Source organism: Sinocyclocheilus grahami, unplaced genomic scaffold (assembly GCF_001515645.1).
Source record: "Sinocyclocheilus grahami isolate Dianchi unplaced genomic scaffold, SAMN03320097.WGS_v1.1 scaffold526.1, whole genome shotgun sequence".
Classification (NCBI taxonomy): Eukaryota; Metazoa; Chordata; class Actinopteri; order Cypriniformes; family Cyprinidae; genus Sinocyclocheilus; species Sinocyclocheilus grahami.
Genome location: NW_015505705.1, coordinates 1017056 through 1040252, shown reverse-complemented (window position 1 = coordinate 1040252; position 23197 = coordinate 1017056). Strand labels below are relative to the sequence as shown.

Here is a 23197-nt window from a genome sequence, read left to right as displayed (position 1 = left end):
TCTACAGAAAAAAGCTGCTGCAAGGATTCCCATCACTACAACACACTGTCATGTTGATGTAACTACATAAATAATAGCTGTAAAATTTAAAATAATTTTGATTAAATCTGAGGGCTCTCTGACCCTCCCATAGACAGCAAGGTAACTACCACGTTCAAGGTCCAGAAAAGTACCAAGATGATCGAAAAAGTAGTCCATGTGACATCAGTGGTTCAACTGTAAAGTTACGAAAATACTTTTTTAGCGCAAATAAAACAAAAATAATGACTTTTCTGGACCTTGAACGTGGTAGTTACCTTGCGGTCTATGGGAGGGTCACAGAGCCCTCAGATTTCATCAAAAGTAATCTTAAATTGTGTTCCGAAGATGAACAAAGGTCTTGCGGGTTTCGAACAACACGAGGGTGAGTAATTAATGACAGAATTTTCATTTTTGGGTGAACTAACCCTTTAAACTGTTAACTAATGCTTCTCAGCTCAATTTAAACAGCATAACTATTTCATCTGTGATGTAACGACAGGCTAGACTCATTTCGTCAACAAATTCATGGTGAATTTCCACACAGTGTTCATGCAACCCAGTTCACTCCAGTGGTTAAGCACTCCAAACAGTGGTGTTTTTGTGCACCTTTGCAATTATTTTGAATTTCTTAATGATGTGTATCAAATTTGTCTGGCTCCTCATCCCAACCGTCTTTGTCCCAGTGTCCTTGCTGTTTGGGGGCTTTTGGTCCCCCTGCTGGCTTTGCCATAATGATCTGGCATATACACATCACATTATAATACAGAAAGAAGCAGGCTAGCAAAGCACCTAAACTACTAAATATGGACGGAATAAGAAACTGAATACATAATTGAAAATTGAAGAGCTAACCTGATCCACACGGAGGACGGTAATGGCTGCATTTGTGGCCAATTTGATGCCCCAGTGCTTGACCAGGAATGGATCGAGGATACCGGCCTCCATCATGTCAATCACTGCAGGCCCCTCTCCCTGAATGGTTTAAAACAAATATTTTGTCATCAATTACACCCTAAAATGCATGATTTAGGGTCCTTCTTTCTATTTATATCAGGTCTGCTCCCTCCAAATTAAAAACAGCTTAATTTCCCTTTGCTGCTTACACTTGGAGCCCTTACAAAGCAAGCTTATGCTGCAGACCCCTCACCTCAATATCAAAGCCAAAGTTCTTGTTGCCCTCATGATGGGCGGCATAGAGTTTGGAGATCAGCTCGTTGCCCTTGATGCCAGAGTTTTCTGCCAGAGCACGAGGCAATACTTCAAATGCCTCTGCGTACTTCTTGATGGCGTACTGCTCCAGGCCTGGGCAAGACTTTAGAGGACATGTTCAAATTATTTACACTGTTCAGGTTGTGCCAACAGCAAATTGAAATGAGATTGATTTGCTTACTTCTCCATAGGAGGTGATGTGTTTCGCCAGCTCAATTTCAGTGGCACCAGCACCTGGACAAAGACGTGCGTCCTGTGGGGAAATGTTTCTGTTAGGGTCACATTTAAAAGACTTTCATTAAAAGTCTTTTTGGGGTGGAGTTTTAAAGTAGCTCACCCTGACAAGGACTTTAAAGGTGTTAACTCCATCATCGATGGCACGCTCAATGTCATCCATCAGGTTTTCTGTGGACCCACGAATTACTAAAGTAGAGATGGTGCCATCCTCTTTATCTAGAAATAAAAGGAGTGAGATGCCATGAGCTGTCTGGATACATCACTGCCAGACTGAACAACAATATTTACAAAGCTCAGTTTGCTTAAGCTACAGAATCAAGAAAAAAAAGTCACAAAGACATCTATCTACATACAGTAAGTTGTAATTGAGTGCCTTAGCCACATTTCACCCCATAATAATAATATATTTACATTTTTGGTGCACTTTAGTACTTGTTTACATTTAAATTCGTTAACATTTAAGTACCATTTTATTTATTTATCATCAAAATAATGATCTTTAAAAAAGCATCATATGACCCCTTTAAAATCCTTTTCATGGTTACAAACCGTGAAAACAAACTGTTTTCTATTTTAATATATTTTAAAATGTAACTTATTCCCATAATTGCAAAACTGAATTTGCTGATTTGATACTAAAAAAATATTTCTTTGTCACTTTTGATTTCTTTAATGCATCTTTAATGAATAAACTTATTATTTAAAAAAATCTTACTGACCCCAAACTTTTGAACAGTGGTGTAGATACACACATATATTATGTATATGTAAACGTACAAGAATCATGTGTTAAATTTTCCTTACCATGTTTAAAGACCACAACCTGCGTATCTCCAACCTCTGACAGGTACACACTGTCACAGTGTCCCATCTCTTCTGGGGTTGGGGGAGTCTGTTTACCCAGAGGAAAAAAAAAAACAACAAGACTGAGACTGACACATAATGATGTCAACTGGCTTGTCACCAACTTGCATCACACAAAGTGCCATTAATAAAACTCAAAATAACTCACCAGTCTGGGCAATGCTGTGGCTCCCACAGTTTTGCATAGTCTTCTGAGGTCCCATTTTGAATTCAGCCTGGGTGAAGTACAAACAGCATTCATAAATATCAGACATGTCGCTTTTATTGTCATTTAACAAGCCAACACATTAAAAAAAAAATCAAGCAGCACAAAGAAGAAAAAAAGAAAAGAAAAAAAAAAGGGATCTGCCTGTCTCACCTCACCAACATGAGCTTGTACTTGTTGGCGTAATGAAGGGCCATATCAGCAACTTTGCCCCCAGTCACAACCACATTGGCCCCTGAATCAGCGATAGACTTCACCTGGGCCTCCATCAGGTCCTCTTCTCCTTTACTGAAATTCATGAGCTCCTCTGCGTTCTTTATAAGTACTGTTCCCTACGGAACATCAGAAAGAAATACTGAAGGAAGACAGCCCAAAAAAACTAAGGAGAACATAATTCATTGCACATTTTTTGAACATCACACAAAGGAAATACTATTTCAAGTCAACCCATAGATACACAAGGAAAAAACATTTAATCCAATTCACTGAGCATTTTCCTACTTTTGTTTCAGTAACCATGCAGTCAAACGGACAGGAGAACACTGCTATCTTTGCGTCTTTCACTGATGTGATGTCTCCTTCAGTCTCTTTTTTAAATACCATCCCATGAAGCATCATAGAAGAGTTCAGTCCACAGCCCTACAAAGACAAAAAAAAAAGAACTGAAACTGACCCACAGACACTCATTTATTTAGTTTAAAGCAATGCCGAAATTGATCACTTTATACTTACCAATATTTTGCACACTCTGACATTATCAACATTGAAATTTCCAGACTCGGGGAAGATAGAGACTGTAAAATGAGTAATATTCTAAATAAAATGAAACATTATCACAAAATCAAGCTGAATTTTCCCAGAGTACACAGAAGCAATCATGCCTTACCACAGGCCTGTGCGATAAGGTTGGCCAGGAAGTCCTCATTGCCGTACTGTTTGCTCATGACGGCTGAGCGGATCATGGCTGTGGCCTCATCCAGATCATGCAGGTTCTTCGCAGACGAACAGACGCAATCGGGGAGAATCTCTAGAGCTTTCTTACATGCCATCTCATAGCCCTCAATCAACTGGGATAAACAATTAACAATCATCAGCTCATGCAAATACGTAATTTATAAGGCAAATAAATTATATAGTAGTTCTCAATTTAACATGAATTAATCATACTATTTAATCCTCATATTGCATTCGGGTCTGATACATAAAAAGAGCTAAACAAATACATAGTTTGTAGTACGGGGAACCAAACTTTTTTTTTTTTTTTTAGAAGACATCACCACGCAATGCAAACCTCTTTCCTGACAGCGACATACTGCATTAGCAAAGTAGTTTACTGACCTCTGAAACAGACAGGCCCATTCTCAGCAGCTCCTCTGCAAGCTCCAGCAGAGCACCAGCAAACACAAGCACAAAGTTTGTGCCATCGCCTACTTCCTGCGTACATTTACATTTCCTTCAGCCTGAGGCTTATTCATTTCACTTTTGGTGTGAAAAGACTTTTATATTTGCCAAAAACAGAACTTTTTTATTTTAAAAACAAACAAGTAAGCTCTGTCCAGATTTTAAAAGTAACGCAACAGTAACGTAACGCATTACTTTCCATAAAAAGTAACTAAGTACCGTAATTAGTTACTTTTTTATGGAGTAACGCAATATTGTAATGCATTACTTTTAAAAGTAACGTTCCCCAACACTGCGAACGGGGAACTGCCCTTTTAAGAGAAACGCTATCCTTTATTTGTAAAATTATTCATGTTCTTATTTATAGACGTTAAATAAAACAGTACATTTAAATAGTTGTGATTCTGCAGCTTACCAAATTCAACTAGCTTCCTAACTTTACCTGAGTGATGGAGGTGTGAGCGGCGTCTGTCTGTCACATGTCTTCAGCTAACATGCTAACTTCATTCATACCTTACTTTCTAATCAAACCCAGTTACTGTCAATCCCTCGATATTTTATTAAGACCTAATGGTAATGACGGCCTTGTACAAACTATTATTCTTCAGCTGAAGTGTGTGCTGCTTTTACCGGTACGTTAGTCGGACGGGATGAGGCCCGTGTTCTAGAAACCTCTATGTAGAGTCACTGCATGCGCACTAAAACATCACAGCACGAGCAAAACACTGCTTCAACAGCCCTACCTTCGCACCATCCTTTAACATCTGAGCAAATCCCGGAGCTTTGGGGACGTGAAGTGCCATTTTGACCAGATAAGAGAGATATTAGACTGATGCTGGATGAGGCTGCAGCGCACGAGAAGCATGCAGCTAAGAAAGAACAGGCGCTGCTGCAGAGAGCAGAAACACGGATTACTGAACCAGACAGGAGAGAGAGTAGAGCGCCGATTGAGTCGATTGATCCCCACCCAATGACAGAAAATGTCTATTTATTTATTTGTTTATTTTTGAGTATGGTTTTCATTTATACACGTTTTAATTTCTCATTTTAATTTTTAAATGATAAAATAATTTTAATATTCCTCATACTGTATATAGTTAATTAGTAATTACTCATATCACTTTGAATAATTAATCATCAAATTAGCCAAATTAATTTATGAATTTATTCTATTATATATCTTTTTTACATTTATGCATTTAGCCGATGCTTTTATCCAAAGTGACTTACAAAAGGGGAGGAACAAAGCAATTCATCAAAGAACTATTATTTATATTTGTATTTTATTTTATATAAATAAAATAATTTATATTTATTTAATTATTCAGTGTGTGTGTGTGTGTGTGTGTTTAAATATACTTTTAATTGAAAAGCAACTTCTAATTATAAATAAAATAATTGAAAGAAATTTAAATGTTAAAATATTTTGATATACTTTATGTATGTTGATAAATATTCATATCACTTTAAATAATTAATAAATCAAACTAATTGTTATAACTTGTTTGAGCCAAATTAATCTATGAATTTATTCTACTGTATTGATTTATTATTCTATTATTTATGAATCTGTTTTATTTAGTCGACTTTATTTTAAATATCTTTATATTTTTATTTCATTTTTATATTTATATTTTTAAATATATTTTTATATTTTAATTTATTTTCTGTGTGTTTCCTTTGCAATCAATTTGATGTCCCAGCTCGGAATGCTTACACTGATGATTATTAGTTTGCAATAAAAGAAACCTAACAGAGTGATTTGTAACAAAAAATTTTACAAATCACAACCCTGAACCATCTTGTAAAGAAAGTACAAAACTACTACAAACCTTTGCATTGTTCTTATGAATGTATGGGTGACTCAAAGCTGATTGGAGAGATGGACATTGTTCTAGACTAAAGTCATGCCATCTGATCCCTTTAATTGTGGAGTCTGGCTGGCACACACAGAATCACAGTGTCCCTCTGACAGCCTCCTGCTGAAGAGCCATTACTTTGGCTGTGTTTGTGAACCTGCTTTTGGCTTCTCAGTGTACACTACGAGGATTACGACTAGTTTACGGTGACTTTTTACGGTATAATCAGGGAAGAAGATCTACAGGATTCTCAATGGAGTTTCTACAGCTCTGTGTCTTTTGCTGAGCAACTCTTGAGGCTCTTTTAAGATTTTTAATAGACAGTTTCCTGCAAATACGTTTCTATTGTCAGGTAAGGGGTTTTAATGTCTCATGTAAACATATGTAACAAATTACACATATCAAATTACACTTTTAGCTTTAACAAAGGAAAGTTACAGTAGCCAAGAATTTGTAGCCTTTTTCGTGTCACTAACATTGGGCTTGCGTATTCTGTAATGTTCAGTCACAAAAAATAAACATAAAGTACAGTAAGTATACATATAGTATTACTATTTTATAAGTCATTTCAACACTAAGAAACACTGTGCAGCCAATACAGAAGTATGATCTCATTTGCTGGCTGGAGGGGGATTTTTCTCCAATTGTTTAATCACTGATGCAACTTTGGGCACATGATGAAACCTTTTCATGACCCCTGAAAGGCTGCTGATCTCATACATCTGAAGCATAAATAAGGTTTACATCCACCCATTTAATCCAGATCTGTTCTTTTTCTAGGAATAAATGATCACCTCAACTAGACGAGTCTCTGCAGATAAACCTGAAGTACAAATCGCTTTCAGCCTCGACGAAACCTCAGGTAACACATCTTGTAAGGATAAGCAGATTATTATTTTAGGAGTTTACATGCTTGTGACAAAGACACTGTGATTGAGAGACTAAAATAGAGTTGTGTCCCCGCGCTCTACACGGTCCATACGATGTGTGACTTCTACCAAAATGGCAACAAGCAAAACCCACCCAAAGCCTCTCATGTGGGATCAATTCAACTTTTGCCATCCTTTACAAAGAAACAGGTGCCCCCTCTATTTTAGTTGATCTCTGGCATCTTAAAAACAAAATATACCTAGCCACAAAGTCAACAGCGCTGTCAAAGTGTTTTACAGCTATTCGGGCAAATGCTTTGATGGCAGCTGCTGCCTGGGCATTGCAGCATCAGGTTTCTGTTTAATACCTCAGTGCTGCATGATTCACTCATTTGCTTTTAGAACACTTGCCTAAATTTAAAAGCATTTAATACTTAATGTTTTGCCGCTACTTTGCCCTGCGTCCTCTTCTTTTCTTTTTCCCAAAAGTGGAGCATAAATAGATTCCTACACATAAACATGCCACATTCAGCCTACTTTCCCATAATTCATTCCTTCATTTCTTTTTTTTTGTTTGTTTGTGTGTGTGTGTGTGCGTGTGTGTGTGTGTGTGTGTGTGTAAAATACACTGCCACTTTACTAAAAAATATATGTGATTCCTACACATAAACATGCCACATTCAGCCTACTTTCCCTTCCTTAATTCTTCTTTTTTTTTTTTTTTGTTTGTTTGTGTGTGTGTGTGTGTGTGTGTGTGTGTGTGTGTGTGTATGTAATTAACAGTCACTCATTAATGAAAACTAAATGATTATATCAATTTAGTATAACTGAAATTAACAAATTAATATAGATAGATAGATAGATAGATAGATAGATAGATAGATAGATAGATAGATGTTGAATTATTTATTATTTGGTGATTATGTATTATAATTTTTGTGTGTGTTTAGTTTACAATGAAATAAATTGAACTGAAATAAACAACAACTAACAACTGGGGAAACAGTAGCTTAAAGGTTTTCATCACTCCAAAAGGGAACTAAACTAAAATAAACACTAAAAAACTAATAAATTAATAACAAACTAATAAATGATCGGATTATATTATTATTATACATACAATTATTATTATATGACATTATTTGTTCTGTATATATTTTAAACATTTGTACTCTTAAATAATACATTTACAAAAATGTATTTTTCTTATATTATATTGTATTATATAAAACAATGAAAGAATGACGGAGTGGGAAAAAATCCAAAATTCAAATATATGCAGTCAGTCAGCCAAAATTATATGAAACTGTCATGCTCCTGTCATGTCATGCTACATTCTGCAGGAATCACATGCATATCATGTTTCAGATAATGCCCTTGCAAATTTTTATGTATATTTATCTTTTAATCGGCCATCTGGCTGATGCATGACTGTAAACAGGCCTGTTTTTAGCAGTGAGCCCCACTTGGACATAGCTGGCATGGCGGGAATCAGTGCAGACAAGCTGTCTGTCAGAGCGCTCGTTAAAGACAAGTCATTGCGAAGAACCTGGGAGATAGTTACTTTCAATCTGTCCGTTCAGGATTTAGAGTCCGAACAGGTGGTCGTCGAATTTGGCTTTTTGCACTGATTTGGAAGCAGTTTCTATGTGAATGGCCACATGTATGTTTACACAAGGGAAACTGGATCTAGATCAGTGTAAACAGCTAACTTACTGGACATGCTGTGGTGTCATGTGCACTGTGGTATGATTAAGCTGATTAGATGGATGTAGATGTCACCACTAAGGCCTTGGAGTAAAGATCTCAAATATTAGCATTCTCATACCAGACATGTTCCTTTGGCTTTCTTTTCCTGTCAGAGTTGAAAGATGCAGAGGATCCCCTTCCATCAGTCCCTGACCTTGAGCAACGCCTGCAGGTAAAGTTTATTAATAATCTGTTTAAAACATGATGGCATAGTACTGCATGCTTAGAATACAGAGTCTGCTGGAGAGTACAGTTATAATAAGACATTTGGCTATATATCTCACAACTAAAGATGTATTGTATAGTAAAGATGTATGTATTAAAGATGTTTGGGGTCATACAGTGTGACGGATGTGCAAAAAAAAAAAACTGTAGAAAAGCTAAATCCACTGTGCTAATATTAGCACTAAACAGCAGAATTAGCAGGAGTGAGTGCTGTATAAAAACATGGACGTTGTGTCCGTGACGTCACCCGTAGGATTCCGAAGAGCGTTTTTGAAGCCTAAAGTGGGCGGAGCCGGCCGTCGCCATCTTGGCAGCGCGCGTCACTCCCAGATAATCCTAAATGGGCAAAGAGGCGGGAGCTGGATGTTGAAACCACGCCCACCTAGCTCGACGGTGGTGACAGCAGCACTCCCTTTTGCAGCCAGCCTCTAGCGGCCAGTCGATGAAGTACAGTTTAAGTCACTTCCGTGTTGGCTTCAGAGAGAGAGCGAGAGGTTGCCGCTTGGTTTGTACAGAAGGGTGAAGTGAAATGATGGTGGAAAGAAGCTAAATCAGACAGAAATAGTCTCACAATCACCCAGACAATATTATAAACATCTGCAGATCACGAAAATATTTTACTGCTGCTTTAAAAGGTTTGTTGTTTTCTGGTCCTTGACTGGACAGGACATTTGTTCCTCCTTTGACTATTTTCAGTTTGCTACACAACATGTTATTTGGCTTATTTAATCAGAATAGGCTGGACTTAACACGCGCACACACACACACACATTAGGGGAAAAACTGGGAGAAGTTGAAGCATTTTGTCGTGTGGATGATATTCTGTAGGACTGTGCCGTGAGTCATTGCGAAAGAAGAAGTTCCTGACACAAAAGGAATAAAAAAGTCAAGCGACTCACCAACTGTTTCCACATATTATGTTTCATCTATTGATTGAAACCCGCGTTTGTCAGGCTGTATGACGATTCTGTGTATATTCCAGGATGTACCAGACAATCCAAATATAACATCAAATGAAGTTCCTGAATTCATCTCCAGTCACTCTTGTAGCTAAAGTATTTAGACTGACTATAACATACTGTATAAAATGTCAACTGACTCATTAAAAAGAGCAATTGTGGTTTGTGCTGAAGTATAAGGAAAAATAAAACTCTGTTTCACCAATAAAAAAAATGTGATGTAATAATATGTAATAATGTCATGAACTTCCTCACTAGCCGGTGCTGCCCTGTCGGTCTCTAAAGGAGTCCATTGAAGTGTACAAAAACCACTGCAAGATGGCTGATGAGTTCAACCAGGTCAAACATGAAATCACCAGGCTGGAAGACAGAAAGTAAGCTGTAAAAAAACTCAGAACACAAACATGTATTCATGATATTACTGAGATTGATTTCAAATTCAGAGTTGGTAATTGCCCTGTTAATATGCTATTGCGTTTGTACTATTAATAAATATACTCCGATACAGTATGTTCTGTATAAACACACATCGTTGTAAGTATGAACAGACAGACAATTGATCAAAGCTGCCATTGTCTGCCTTCATGTTTCCTTAAAACTCATGCTGCTCTACTGGTTAAAATAGGCCTGTGTAATCATGACAAGACCTGGCATACTGTATTGTGGTATGCAGGACATTTACATTGCAAAACCACACTGATGGAAATGAAAGTGCACTGTAGAGCCTTGAAAGTATACCACTTTTTAGGATTTCAAACAACCTTTTTTGAAAAACCTTGTTGAGATGTTCAAAAATAGATTTGTATTTTTCAAATCACACAGTATACTAGTATAAAATTGTTGTGAAATGTATGTAAAGACAAGTAACATTAAATACATAATTGCATGACTTATTTAAGAATCTATTTTTGTATATATATATATATATTTATTTATTTCTATCTTTTGCTGTAGTGTGTCAGTTGGAAATATCTATGAGGGGCCCGTAAGCCATGATTCATTCTGGTGTTCTCACACACTTACATTCTCCTTTTGCGTACATATATTTCTGCTTACATATATATATACACTTTACTTTTCAGCACATAAATATATTCTGACTTTCATGCACATATGTATTCTTACATACCTGCATTATAACTCACATTCATATAGTTTCACATATGTACTGTATATACTTCACATACACACTTAAGTATGAGTATATAAGTATATACGTTCATATGTATGCATGCATGTCACATCTCTTTTTTTTTTGGTATCCATTACTTCCACTTTAAGTAGGTCACTGTCAAACCAGGAAATACATTTGCAATACTTGATCAGCTCATCCTAACACAACTATACAATTATGTTATTCAAATTCATCCTGTTTTCTTTTCAAGTACAGTTTTTAACTTTTACTTTTCAAATTTCATTCTGTAACCTACTTGTTCTACAGATCTGTGTACAAGTGTTATGATACTGATTTTATGTTGACAGGGCCCAAAGCTAAGGACATTTTCTACTGGCCTTGCCACAATCATTCATTCAATCAATCAATCAATCAGACTTACTGTTTTCATTGTTGACATAACCTTTTATTGAAATAAATGATAACCATTTAGCACAAATAGATACAATATAATAAAAATGAAATGAACCATGCTTTAAGTTTTTCAGGTAGGTCTAACTGTATGCCAGTCAAGGATGCACTGATCAGGATTTTTCATGACCGATTCCATTTGCCGATTTTTTCACAATCAAATTGTCTGATTCCCATATGGCTGCCGATTTATTTATTTTTTATTATTATTTTAATTTATTAATTGTTTATTTGCTCTGTTACTGGCCAAACTGACCTTAAACAAACAAAAAAATATCGGCAACATGAAGCAACTGCACAAAACAAAAGTGAAAATTTATGATTGTGAGCATAAAATATATGAATATAAGAGGAAAATGTATGAATGTGTTCATTAAAATACGTGACTATGAGAGCAAAAATGTATGTTTGTGAAAAAAGAATGTAAGTGTGTGAGAGCAGAAATATATGTGAAAAAGAGAATATAAGTGTGTGAGAGCGCCAGAATGAATTGTGGCTTATGGCCCTTCATAAATATCAGTTTACATTTCCAAACATTAATTTTGCCATTAATTGTAACAATCCAGTGAGATTTTTGAATGCACAAGGAGTCTGACAACAGCCAGTGTCCCATCATTCAGTCCGTCTGGAGTAATATGAAGAAACAGAAAAAAACTGTGGCTAAGTCTCCAAGATTCTTGAAGAAGCCTTCCTACAAAGCTATGAAAAGTTTTAGGCACTTGTGTAAAAATGCTGTAAAGTGAGGATGCTTTCAAAAATAATGTCATAAATAGATTTTAATTATGAATTAATACATTTATTTATTAATCGATATTTGGTGTGACCACTCTTTACATTTGAAACAGCTTTTGTCCTTGGTACACTTGCACATTGTTTTTCAAGTAGCTTTGTAGAAAGGTTTCTTCAGGCAACTTGGAGACGTTGCCACATTCTGGATTGAGTTCTTTTCAAGTACAGTTTTTAACTTTTACTTTTCAAATTTCATTCTGTAACCTACTTGTTCTACAGATCTGTGTACAAGTGTTATGATACTGATTTTATGTTGACAGGGCCCAAAGCTAAGGACATTTTCTACTGGCCTTGCCACAATCATTCATTCATTCAATCAATCAATCAGACTTACTGTTTTCATTGTTGACATAACCTTTTATTGAAATAAATGATAACCATTTAGCACAAATAGATACAATATAATAAAAATGAAATGAACCATGCTTTAAGTTTTTCAGGTAGGTCTAACTGTATGCCAGTCAAGGATGCACTGATCAGGATTTTTCATGACCGATTCCATTTGCCGATTTTTTCACAATCAAATTGTCTGATTCCCATATGGCTGCCGATTTATTTATTTTTTATTATTATTTTAATTTATTAATTGTTTATTTGCTCTGTTACTGGCCAAACTGACCTTAAACAAACAAAAAAATATCGGCAACATGAAGCAACTGCACAAAACAAAAGTGAAAATTTATGATTGTGAGCATAAAATATATGAATATAAGAGGAAAATGTATGAATGTGTTCATTAAAATACGTGACTATGAGAGCAAAAATGTATGTTTGTGAAAAAAGAATGTAAGTGTGTGAGAGCAGAAATATATGTGAAAAAGAGAATATAAGTGTGTGAGAGCGCCAGAATGAATTGTGGCTTATGGCCCTTCATAAATATCAGTTTACATTTCCAAACATTAATTTTGCCATTAATTGTAACAATCCAGTGAGATTTTTGAATGCACAAGGAGTCTGACAACAGCCAGTGTCCCATCATTCAGTCCGTCTGGAGTAATATGAAGAAACAGAAAAAAACTGTGGCTAAGTCTCCAAGATTCTTGAAGAAGCCTTCCTACAAAGCTATGAAAAGTTTTAGGCACTTGTGTAAAAATGCTGTAAAGTGAGGATGCTTTCAAAAATAATGTCATAAATAGATTTTAATTATGAATTAATACATTTATTTATTAATCGATATTTGGTGTGACCACTCTTTACATTTGAAACAGCTTTTGTCCTTGGTACACTTGCACATTGTTTTTCAAGTAGCTTTGTAGAAAGGTTTCTTCAGGCAACTTGGAGACGTTGCCACATTCTGGATTGAGTCTGTCTCAGTTTGTTCTGTTTCTTCATGTCATTCCAGACAGACGGGATGATGGTGAGATCAGAACTCTGTGTGGAGCACTGGCTGTTGTCAGATTCAATGTGCATACAAAAATCTCACTGGATTATTACAATTAATGGCAAAATAAATGTTTGAAAATGTAAACTGATATTTCCTACTGACACACTACAGCAAAATAGAAATAACTTACTTAAAACCCCCTTTTTTGTTGGTGAAAATACTAATGGCCTATATACATACTGTATATGTAATGGAAAGTACAGTCAACACTGTTATATATAAAATGTATAGAACATTTTACATCATATATTTGTAAACCATATATACTATGATATTTATATTGTTATGTAATATGTTATATGGTTTATTTATAAGGGAAACACAAGAACTTTCTTGTCATCTTAATGCCACTGTAAATTTCCAGTGTTTGTTCTCTTTCTCATTTTTTTCCCCTAAAGAGGAAAACACATGATCTTTTTCAGATACACTGAGTTCAGATAAAGCACCAAACTCAGCTGTTCAGGAATATACTGTAAATCAATTCTGTATATTTACTGCAGATTTATTACTCATAGAGACTCAATTCTGACGTTGCCTAGTGATATGCTGTGTATAGTATCTCTGATTCATCCTTGTGCAGTGAGACACTTTTAACCCTTTATTTTCCACATGTTAAACCTTCATATTAAACAATAGACACAGAAACATGCCTGTCACCACCCTATAACCTTGCTCAAACGGTTAACTGTGGTCCAAAGGCCACATGTAGAAGAGATCACCCACTGGCTCAGTGTCTTTCTGAGCTAGTAAAACATTACAAACAACAGACTTGTCTCTGTATCTAGACGTCTACTGTCTATAAGTTGTTTCCCCCAATTTAAATCATTGTATCAACCCAGGTACCCACAACTATGGTGTTGACAGTTTCATTTCCTATAAAATAGTTTCGGGCACAGAACCGCCGACTGTAGTCACCTGTCTGACACCCAACCCACATAATATGTTACTTTAGCACACACCTTACATATCATCATTACATTAAATACAGTCAGTAAAAGAAGTGCTGTAATGAATGATTATAACATGTTATTTCCCCATTTGTGTTTGTCACACTCAGGAGGGAGCTCATGGCAGAGCTGCTAGAGGATGAAAAGGTGTCGATGGAGTTTGCGCAACTTGAGGAAGAATACAGGATACTTACAGAAGAGAACCGAAATCTGATAACGGTCCATAGCCAACGTGCACAGCAGCTAGAGACGCTCCGAGTGATCAGTCAAAAGAGGCAGGGCTCCTCGTGACCTTTGACTCCAATGCGAATGATCTTTTACCTCTGGGTCTTTACTACTCAGCGTTCCTTCAGTGCTTGTGTAATGTACTGAAGCAGAAAACTGATCTTGAATCAGTGTGCTTAGACTGAGACACTTAATCAATGTATATTTAATATATGTTAAGCTGATATGGGCTTATTTCAGAGCAGATGCTCTTGTGGCCCAAACTTGAGCTGAGAAGTTGCCTCACTCATAAATGTCTGACATCGCATTCTGAATATATCAAATTTTTTCTTCTTTGTGTGTTTTAAGGGCATGTTATACTGTACAGTGTACTATACTGTACACTCACCTATACTGTACAGTTGAAAGGCTCTGCTGTGAAAGTGTAACTGTTACTCTCAGTAAAGGTTTTTACTGTTTACTGTCTGCCAGTTGCATAAAAAAAAGGAATTAAGGAATTACATTTCTGTTCAGCTATTTGAGTTCAAGCTAGGTGACGATAAACGTATGACTACACACCATTGTTTAGTCACTCAGCAATAGGGAACTTGGGTTTCGAAATGTGATCTGCTCATTTTAGGATTGTGAAACCCTTCAAAAATATCAATGGCCGACACCCCCATCCCACACAGCTGAAATACCAGAGGTGTATGTCCACAAACCAGTTTAGCAGCATGAAATGTTTGCTTCCTCCAGATTTAGAGTTTATTTAATCTAGAGCTTTGTTTAGTTAGCGAAAGTTTCCTTTTCTTTATCAGAATTATGATTGTGAATGTTCAAAATGAAATGGCATATGATTAGTTTCGACATTTAGACTCAAGTGAGTAGCATTTACAGTGTTTACACACATCATGTTCATTTAATTACTAACCATAATATGTAAATTGTACCAGAAAATAGTTACATATTTTTTTCTGTTAGTATGACTCACAACTTATGTAAAGACTTGTGTCTGGCTACATTGGTGAGGATAAGTAGATCAGAATAGTATTAGATTCCATGTTCTCAATTCCAAATATTCCATAATTAATTCCATAATATAGTAAATATTCCATAATTATTTCGCTATTGTTTGTAAAGTTTCCCAACTCGGGACTGAGGAGGTTAAATCATGTATCTGTCGGCCTGTACAGTGGACTGTGGGTGAAAACAAAGGCGGTCTGGAGGCGAAGAGTAGGGAAGTAGTGACGTTATTGATTGACAGGAAAGAGGACCAATGAAAGGAGGGCTTTGTTTGACAAGGCGGGACAAAAACAATTTTTTTTTGGCAGAAGTCACATGACACCAGAGTGACATACAAGCGCCTCCTTATTTTCATAGTTAGAAGTGAGCGCTTTAAGCAAGCCGAGTTAGTATGTAGTAGCCTATCAAATTCAACTTTTCCTCTTACTCTGCGGTGATATGACAGGTGAGTATATACGATCTCTTCTGGTTTTGTTAGTTTTGTGTCGAAAGAGAAAGACATTGAAAATGGAGATGGGTGAACTTTATAGTTAAAGTTTAAAATGTCTAATTTAAATGTAAAAACGTATTAAATGGTATAGTTTGGATATTGTTCTGTTTCACGACATACGACTGTGAGTTTTTCAATGATCACGACGGTATTCTGTACAGATGTCATTTTTCCCTGTCGGACGTAGGCTGTGTCTGAAAACATAATGAGCTAACTACCTAGACAGCATTTTAAGCGTCGTATCCGGTTCCAATCTAACATTTAAAGCGCACCTGGAGTGCCTTAGATGCTTTCTAGGTAGGCGGCTCACTAGGTTTTGTGAACAGGCGTAATGTTCGGTTTTTATTACATCCAAGGCGCGTCTGTTGTTAGGGGAATAAGCTCAAATGTTTCCGTTTAACATCAAATTCTCCAGCTGAACTGTATGAGACAACTGGTCCCTGAGTTCCTTGTAAAGTGGAGGAGTTTAGAAAGGGACAGACGGAGAAAATGCTTGCTCATTCTTTATCAGCAAAACCCAATGAGTCAGCAGTGAGCGCGCACGCTCTTGCGCCACACACATACACACTCATACACACTCATGACGGGACTAGGTCAAATTCTCAGTACACGGCGGAGATAAGGAGCTCCCGTGGGTAAGGACACGTACGTGCTTAAGTATCACGCGAGCAAGAGCGCTGTTGAACATTTCTCCATCGAAGCGAACGAAAAATGAAGAGAAAAAACAAGCCAAAACAGCACACTTTGCGTGGCGCCAAGCTAAACACAAAACTTGAACGGAGTCGTGTGAGTGGAGTGGTATAAATGTATCTTCCACACACACAGTGTCACTCCGTTCTGATTCCATTCCTGGTTTTCCATTTCCTATCCCCTGCTAACTAGTGAAAAAAATATAATTCTACAGGCAGGTCCTGGCTTATATAATTCTTGCTTTTTTATATACATAAACAATAAACACATTTTGTAATTCACTTCTTAGCTAGTTCGTTTGGTTCATGGGCTATAGCCTAACTCTTTAACAAAAATTTATGGGAAAAATGCTTCTGGAACCAATGCTGCTGAAAAAGTGGTCAATCACTGTTGTAATTTGTAAAATTGTGTAAAAATCATAGGGGATTTTAAAACTGTTCACCATATGGAAATCTCTATATTGGATATGTATTTACAAGTTATGCTGAGCTCTAAAATATTTGATTGATTAGAAATTGCACTTTATAATTGCTGCATACAACATCCATAATATATATATTTGTTTGTGTGTGTATATATATATATATATAATATGATTTTGAAACATCTGTATCTAGAAAAAGGAAAGGCCACGGAAATGTAATTGGTCAAACTGTGTAGGAACCGTGATGCCTGCTTTATATGTCTAATGAATGAGTTTTATAACCAAATAATCTCAGTCATGATTACTACATGACAGTTTCCTTGAATTGAGCATGCAAATCTATTCTTTATGTTTTTACCATACAGATTAACTCAGCATGTCGGTGGAAAACTCAAATTCGTTTAAGTTCACCTTCCAGTCATCTGTGCACAGTTCCCATGTTCTGCAATGTCTGAATGAGCAGAGGAAGAAAGATCTTCTGTGTGATGTGACTGTTGTGGCAGAGACCCAGAGTTATCGGGCCCACCGGGCAGTTCTGGCATCCTGCAGTGATTATTTCAGCGCTCGTGTGTCCAGTCATACAGCTGAAGGAATTATCATCAACCTTCCTGATGAGGTAACAACATAATTAAAGGTCTGAAATGAAAGAGGAAGTTCATGGGATATCTTTGGCCCAGTTACAGCAGAAATATCATATATTACATAACGTCTGTGTGAGATATGATGCATTTTTATGCACTTGATTTAAAATATATTGTTTTGTTTTTTCATTTTGAAGGTTACCTCAGATGGATTCGAACCCTTGCTGGACTTTGCCTACACCTCAAAACTCCTCTTTACCAAAGAGAACGTGCTGGAAATCCGTAGCTGTGCCTCTGTTCTTGGTTTCAAGAACTTGGACAAAGCCTGCTTTGACTTCCTTCTCCCCAAGTTCTTTGACAGCAGCAGAAGTGCATCAAAAGTCCAGAGGAAGTGCTGCAAAACCAAATGCTGCAAATCACGAGGGGCTGAATTGAGCTCGAATAACAAGGATGATGTTATTGATGAAGACAAATCATTACTTCAGCCCTCACAGCTTCAGCTTAAAGTCAAAGAGCCATCTTGTCCTCCTTCGGTGGCCATTGAGGACGTGGGAAAAAGCTGTCACAGCCAAAAAGACACAGATTACTCCCTCCTGTGCCCAAAGTACCGGAAGTTTCAAATAGCTTGTGGGAAGGAGCGATCCTGTCTGGATGTTTGCAGCTCAAAACCCATGTCCCTTGACAGGACAGAAGACGACTGTCCTTTAAGCTGCCTACCTCGCTCAAGCAATGAAGACGGCAAGGAGGTCTTTTCATGCGATAAGACACCTCTCACTGGCGATGAAGATTCTCTTCTGCCTGAATGTTGTTCCCCGAGTCCTGGTCCTTGCACAGGCCAGCCATCATTTCCAACCTGTAATGAGTTGGCACAATCCATTTGTGACTCAGGAGACACTGCAAAATGGGGAATGTCCCCTCGCTCAAGTCTGGAGGAAGTTGTGAGGCCATACATGGAGCTCAAAGATGACCGATGCAATGAACAGAGGAGCATGGAGGAAATAGAGGTGGCCAAACAGCTCACGTTCTGGCCGGATTCTTGTCAGGCGTCTCCCTCTGGCCTGGGCTTGGTGGCGAAACCCTCGAATCTCAACTGTCTGAAAAGCTGCTACCCGGATCCCAGAGCAGTGGAGTGTCCGTTTCTGCAGAACTTTGGCGCGGTGGGTGCTCATCTACACGATGGAGAGGGGGGACCAGCATCACAGGGCAGTCCATACATACCCTCCAACCAATCAGGGGAGGACTCTGATAGTTTTGACACCGAGGGGGACAGTGAGTCTTACAGCAGTGAACGAGTGTATGAGGTGAGGGCTGCTTGTATTTATTAGTGGTGCTTCATTGGTGTGAACCAACCCTTATCCTTAAGTTTTTGTGCTTGAATGATGCATGAAATTGTGCAGTTTGTTGTGGAAAGATGTGCATTCTTAAGCGATTAAACCTTCGCTTGTCCTGATGGACAATAAAATAGGCAATTAACAAACAAACAAATCAATCAATCAATCAATCAATCAATCAATCACAGACTTACTTTATAGACTGAACCTGGCTAGAGATTGATGGAAATACCTTTATTATGACTGATACGATAAAGATAATAAATATTTTATACAAATATAATGTTATGAATATAATAACAACAACAGTAATAATAATAATGATAATGTTTTTTATGTAATGTTGTTTTGCAACATTTTTTGTTTTGATCGCTTTTTTTCAATTTACAGATTATGAATAATTTAAACAAATGTTATTATTATTTTGCTGTTGTTATTAATAGCATTTGAATAATAATAATAATATTTAAGTACTACAATATAATATTATAAATCAATATATTAAAGTAATAATAATAATAATTATCTAAAGTTGTTTTGCAATCTAAATGGTGGCAAATATATTTAAAAAAAAATTACATTTACAGATGATTAATATTTTATACAAATATATTATTATTATTTTTATTGTCATTATTAACAGCAGTTTAATCATACTAATATTATATATATATATATATATTAGTATTATATTTAATTATATTAATAGATATAATTATATTCATATAAAAATAATGTTATTAATATCCAAAGTTGTCTTGGAATCTAAATGGTTGCAAATGTATTTTCATTTTTTGTTTACTAATTGTCAAGCAACACATTTCTAATCTAAGAAGTTGTTCTTCCATAAAAGTTGCTGTTATTTCAGAAAAGTTTAGTAATTATCCAGCGATACATTCAATTAGTTACTTTACCTGTTAATTGCATTGTTGGGTGATTTTCTTTAGAGACTCACCAGATGTTATTAATAACATTAATAAAGAAATGGACATTCTAACAACTGGTGCATCTCAAGACCCACACCTTGTCTAGTCACAAGAATTTCGTGCAGTTGAAAGTTGATCAGTAAGCAAAAACCTGGCACTTCTGCTAAGCATTAGTAGATTTGTTAATGTTTGTTGGACTTTGCACTGTTTAGTGCCTTTTGAGCAGGCCGGAATCGTACCAACTTTGCACATCTGATAATGACTTGTCAGGCTCATAGTGAGATCAAAAGTCCACACGAGTCCTTAATGAGGACCTTAATAAAAGCATTAACACATAAATCTTATACTCACGAAATGTTGAGCTAAGCTGACATTATAGTGGTTCAAATATAAACATCTGGAGGACCCCCAGCACTGCACATTTTGTATGTCTCCCTTATCAGACACACCTAATTCAGGTCTTGCAGTCTCTTCTAATGAGCTAATGAGTGGCATCAGGTGTGTTAGATGAGGGAGACACAAAATGTGCAGTGCTGGGGGACAGGTTTGAAAACCCCTGGTTTAGGTGATGATAGACATGTTGATTCTTTTCCTCCAGATGGCGCTGCCGCTCTCTGTGGATCAGATCGTGTCTCTAAGCAGGAATGACTTCCAGCAGATGCTGAAGCAGCAGTGCTTCACACGGGAGCAGCTCGACGTTGTGCATGACATCCGCAGAAGGAGCAAAAACCGGATTGCAGCCCGTCGCTGCCGCAAGCGGAAACTTGACTGCATACACAACCTGGAGTGTGAAATCGAGAAACTGGTGAGTATTCGAAAGATCCTTATAGTCTGAGTGATCCCTAAAGGCTCAACGTTTATAGCTGTGCACTCTTCAAGCACTTCAGTTACCTCATTCAGGATTAAAGTTTTGATCTTCAGCTGCTGTTTCAGTGAAATTCACAAAAATGTGACTTGATCACATTTGATTTTTCTTCAAGAAAATGCACAGGAAATGCACAACTATTTAGGGATCATTCTTTTTTTAAATAGGATTTTATAAGATAAGTTATTTTGTAATGCCAATGAAAGTTTTGATTAGGTATATGAAATGATTTTTAAAAAATTATGTTTGAAAGGAAAATACCAAAGCAATCATTTAAATATTTTACATATTATTTTATTTATTCACATTTGTATTATGGTAAAGAATTGTATGGCAATGTCCTAAAACATTTTTCATTTTCTGATGAACAAGACTATTTATTTATTTTTTGAAAAATCTGATTTGTTATTTTTGGGTGAAATATGACCTGGACAGGTTTTGGTGAGATTCATCCATACCTTTTGAATTGCATGTAAAATTTACATCCATTTGGATTACACGGTTTTAAAATAAACAGACTAATAAACTTAAAATAAAATGTATGTAATAGTATTAATAAATGTAATGTGTTTTAAATACACAATAATCAGGTTTATTCATCATCAATAAATCCAGTCTCATACATTTTTACTGAATTGCTTGTTCTACAGCTAGCCATATTTCCATGTTCATACCTGGAGAACCATACCTACCAAACTAATGGTTTTCACAGTGAACAGATTTATGCTGATTCAAAGGCATTCGAATAAATGCATTAAAAAAATTGTATTTTGAAAAATATGATTATTTAAATAAAATCAAATAGATGCAAGTAGATAATTAACTATGCCATGGATTTTTGAGTGCAGAAATCTCGTTTCATTTATGTATGATTGATACATATGCAGCAATTTAAGTTTAATAGTTTGTTAAAACTGTGTAATGCAGTAAAATTTTATATGCAATTGAAATGCCAAAAAATAAAGTGATATAAATAACAAATTTTAAATTTAGGCCTAAATATTTTTAAAAAGTGTATACATCTTGTTTCTTTGTGCCCTGCAGAGGAGCGAGCGAGAAAAGCTGACCGTTGAAAGGATAAAGCTTAATCAGATGAAGATGAAGGCTTGGCAGAGTTACTCAGGCCTGTATGAGACGGTCTGTTCCGAAGCCGCTCTCAAACCCGAGCAGCTTCAGGTGCTGGCCAAATATTCCTCTCCAGACTGCCCGCTGTCCGCCTTCCTGTGCCCCTCCCCAGACCTTTCTCAGAGTCCCGAGGCACACCAGCCCCAGGCTTCAGACTTCTGCACACACACTTGTTGCTCTGGAGCCAAACCACCAGTTAGTTCCTCAGTGGAAAATACTGTTGCACAATCAAGCTCACAGAACCTGTTACCTCTTGGGGTCGTAGAAGCTCAATCACACACCTGTCCACCTGACGCCTCGGCATTTGAGTACAGTGAGTGTAGTTCAATGGTGAAACTCGCCACTGATCTTCTCATCAGCAATCATGAAACAGACAAATTGCTAAATTAAATGTGTTGGTTGAAGGAAGGACCATCGAAAATCCGTGAAGGACTTTAATTACACTCTAAAGGTGCATTTAACAAACGTGACAACACTACTGTCCTCATCTGATTGTAGGTTGTACGTTTTATTTGAGTTTTTTACTTGAACTCTTTAAGCTTTAGCATTCAGTTTGTATTGGTCAGTGTTCAATGAAGTATTCCTTTACCTAAAACGATCATTTATAGTCTTAACACACATGTCCCCGAACATCCTCACATGCTTATGGAATCAATCAACCTCAATTCGCAGGATCATTTTTGGACTCGCAACACAACAAACCTCATCTCACAGCTCAATAATAATCTTTTTCTTCTCAGGGGACATAAAGCTATCGGACTACACTGTGCTGTAATTTTTTTTGCTGAAACTGTGACACTCATTTAAAGTCTCAATAGATTATTGAATCTGGGAATCAAACGGTTCAGGTGTTCAGAACTGCACATACTGTAGTTTCACCAATGTTGATTTTGTGTAATTTAAAAATATGTGGGGGGGTTTTGTCCATCAGTTGTGGCAGCAGGGAAATCTATTTGCAAGCAAAAATGGTTTCATTGTATATGCTGCCTTAAATAAAAAGTCTGATCATTTTTCTTTTTAAATTTAATGCATTTTGATTATTCCGCTCTAACATTTAGCTTGGGACCAAATTGTTCCTCTCTTCAGAAAGCTTGTTAATAAATGACTTATGACAATTTGTACTTTTGAAATAGACTTGTTTTCCTTTTTATTGTTTTTAATTTTTTTTTATTTTATTTTAATAAAAAAAAAATATATATATATCTATATATATATATATATAAATGTTGTTTGTT

The 23197-nt window shown here is 36.4% G+C and overlaps 3 protein-coding genes across 3 annotated transcripts; 2 read left to right on the top strand and 1 right to left on the bottom strand.

Annotated features, from left to right (window-relative positions):
• Positions 1 to 595: 595 nt before the first annotated feature.
• LOC107555130 (T-complex protein 1 subunit theta-like) lies at positions 596 to 4740 on the bottom strand. The gene is made up of 13 exons (XM_016237830.1): positions 4681 to 4740; positions 3875 to 3970; positions 3423 to 3603; positions 3269 to 3330; positions 3038 to 3175; positions 2690 to 2868; positions 2480 to 2546; positions 2272 to 2359; positions 1568 to 1683; positions 1412 to 1483; positions 1169 to 1333; positions 874 to 993; positions 596 to 757 (listed from the first exon to the last, which is right to left on the bottom strand). Exons 1-13 carry the CDS (start codon positions 4738 to 4740, stop codon positions 650 to 652), a joined length of 1452 nt encoding a protein of 483 aa, XP_016093316.1. The 3' UTR covers positions 596 to 649.
• Positions 4741 to 5902: 1162 nt separating this feature from the next.
• Positions 5903 to 14870, top strand: LOC107555143 (MAP3K7 C-terminal-like protein). The gene is made up of 5 exons (XM_016237841.1): positions 5903 to 6148; positions 6577 to 6658; positions 8528 to 8586; positions 9857 to 9972; positions 14414 to 14870. The coding sequence occupies exons 2-5, from the start codon at positions 6583 to 6585 to the stop codon at positions 14592 to 14594; spliced, it is 432 nt and encodes a 143-aa protein (XP_016093327.1). The 5' UTR covers positions 5903 to 6148; positions 6577 to 6582; the 3' UTR covers positions 14595 to 14870.
• Positions 14871 to 15846: 976 nt separating this feature from the next.
• On the top strand, positions 15847 to 22989 carry LOC107555188 (transcription regulator protein BACH1-like). The gene is made up of 5 exons (XM_016237909.1): positions 15847 to 15975; positions 17500 to 17750; positions 17913 to 19016; positions 20571 to 20777; positions 21882 to 22989. The coding sequence occupies exons 2-5, from the start codon at positions 17511 to 17513 to the stop codon at positions 22350 to 22352; spliced, it is 2022 nt and encodes a 673-aa protein (XP_016093395.1). The 5' UTR covers positions 15847 to 15975; positions 17500 to 17510; the 3' UTR covers positions 22353 to 22989.
• Positions 22990 to 23197: the final 208 nt, after the last annotated feature.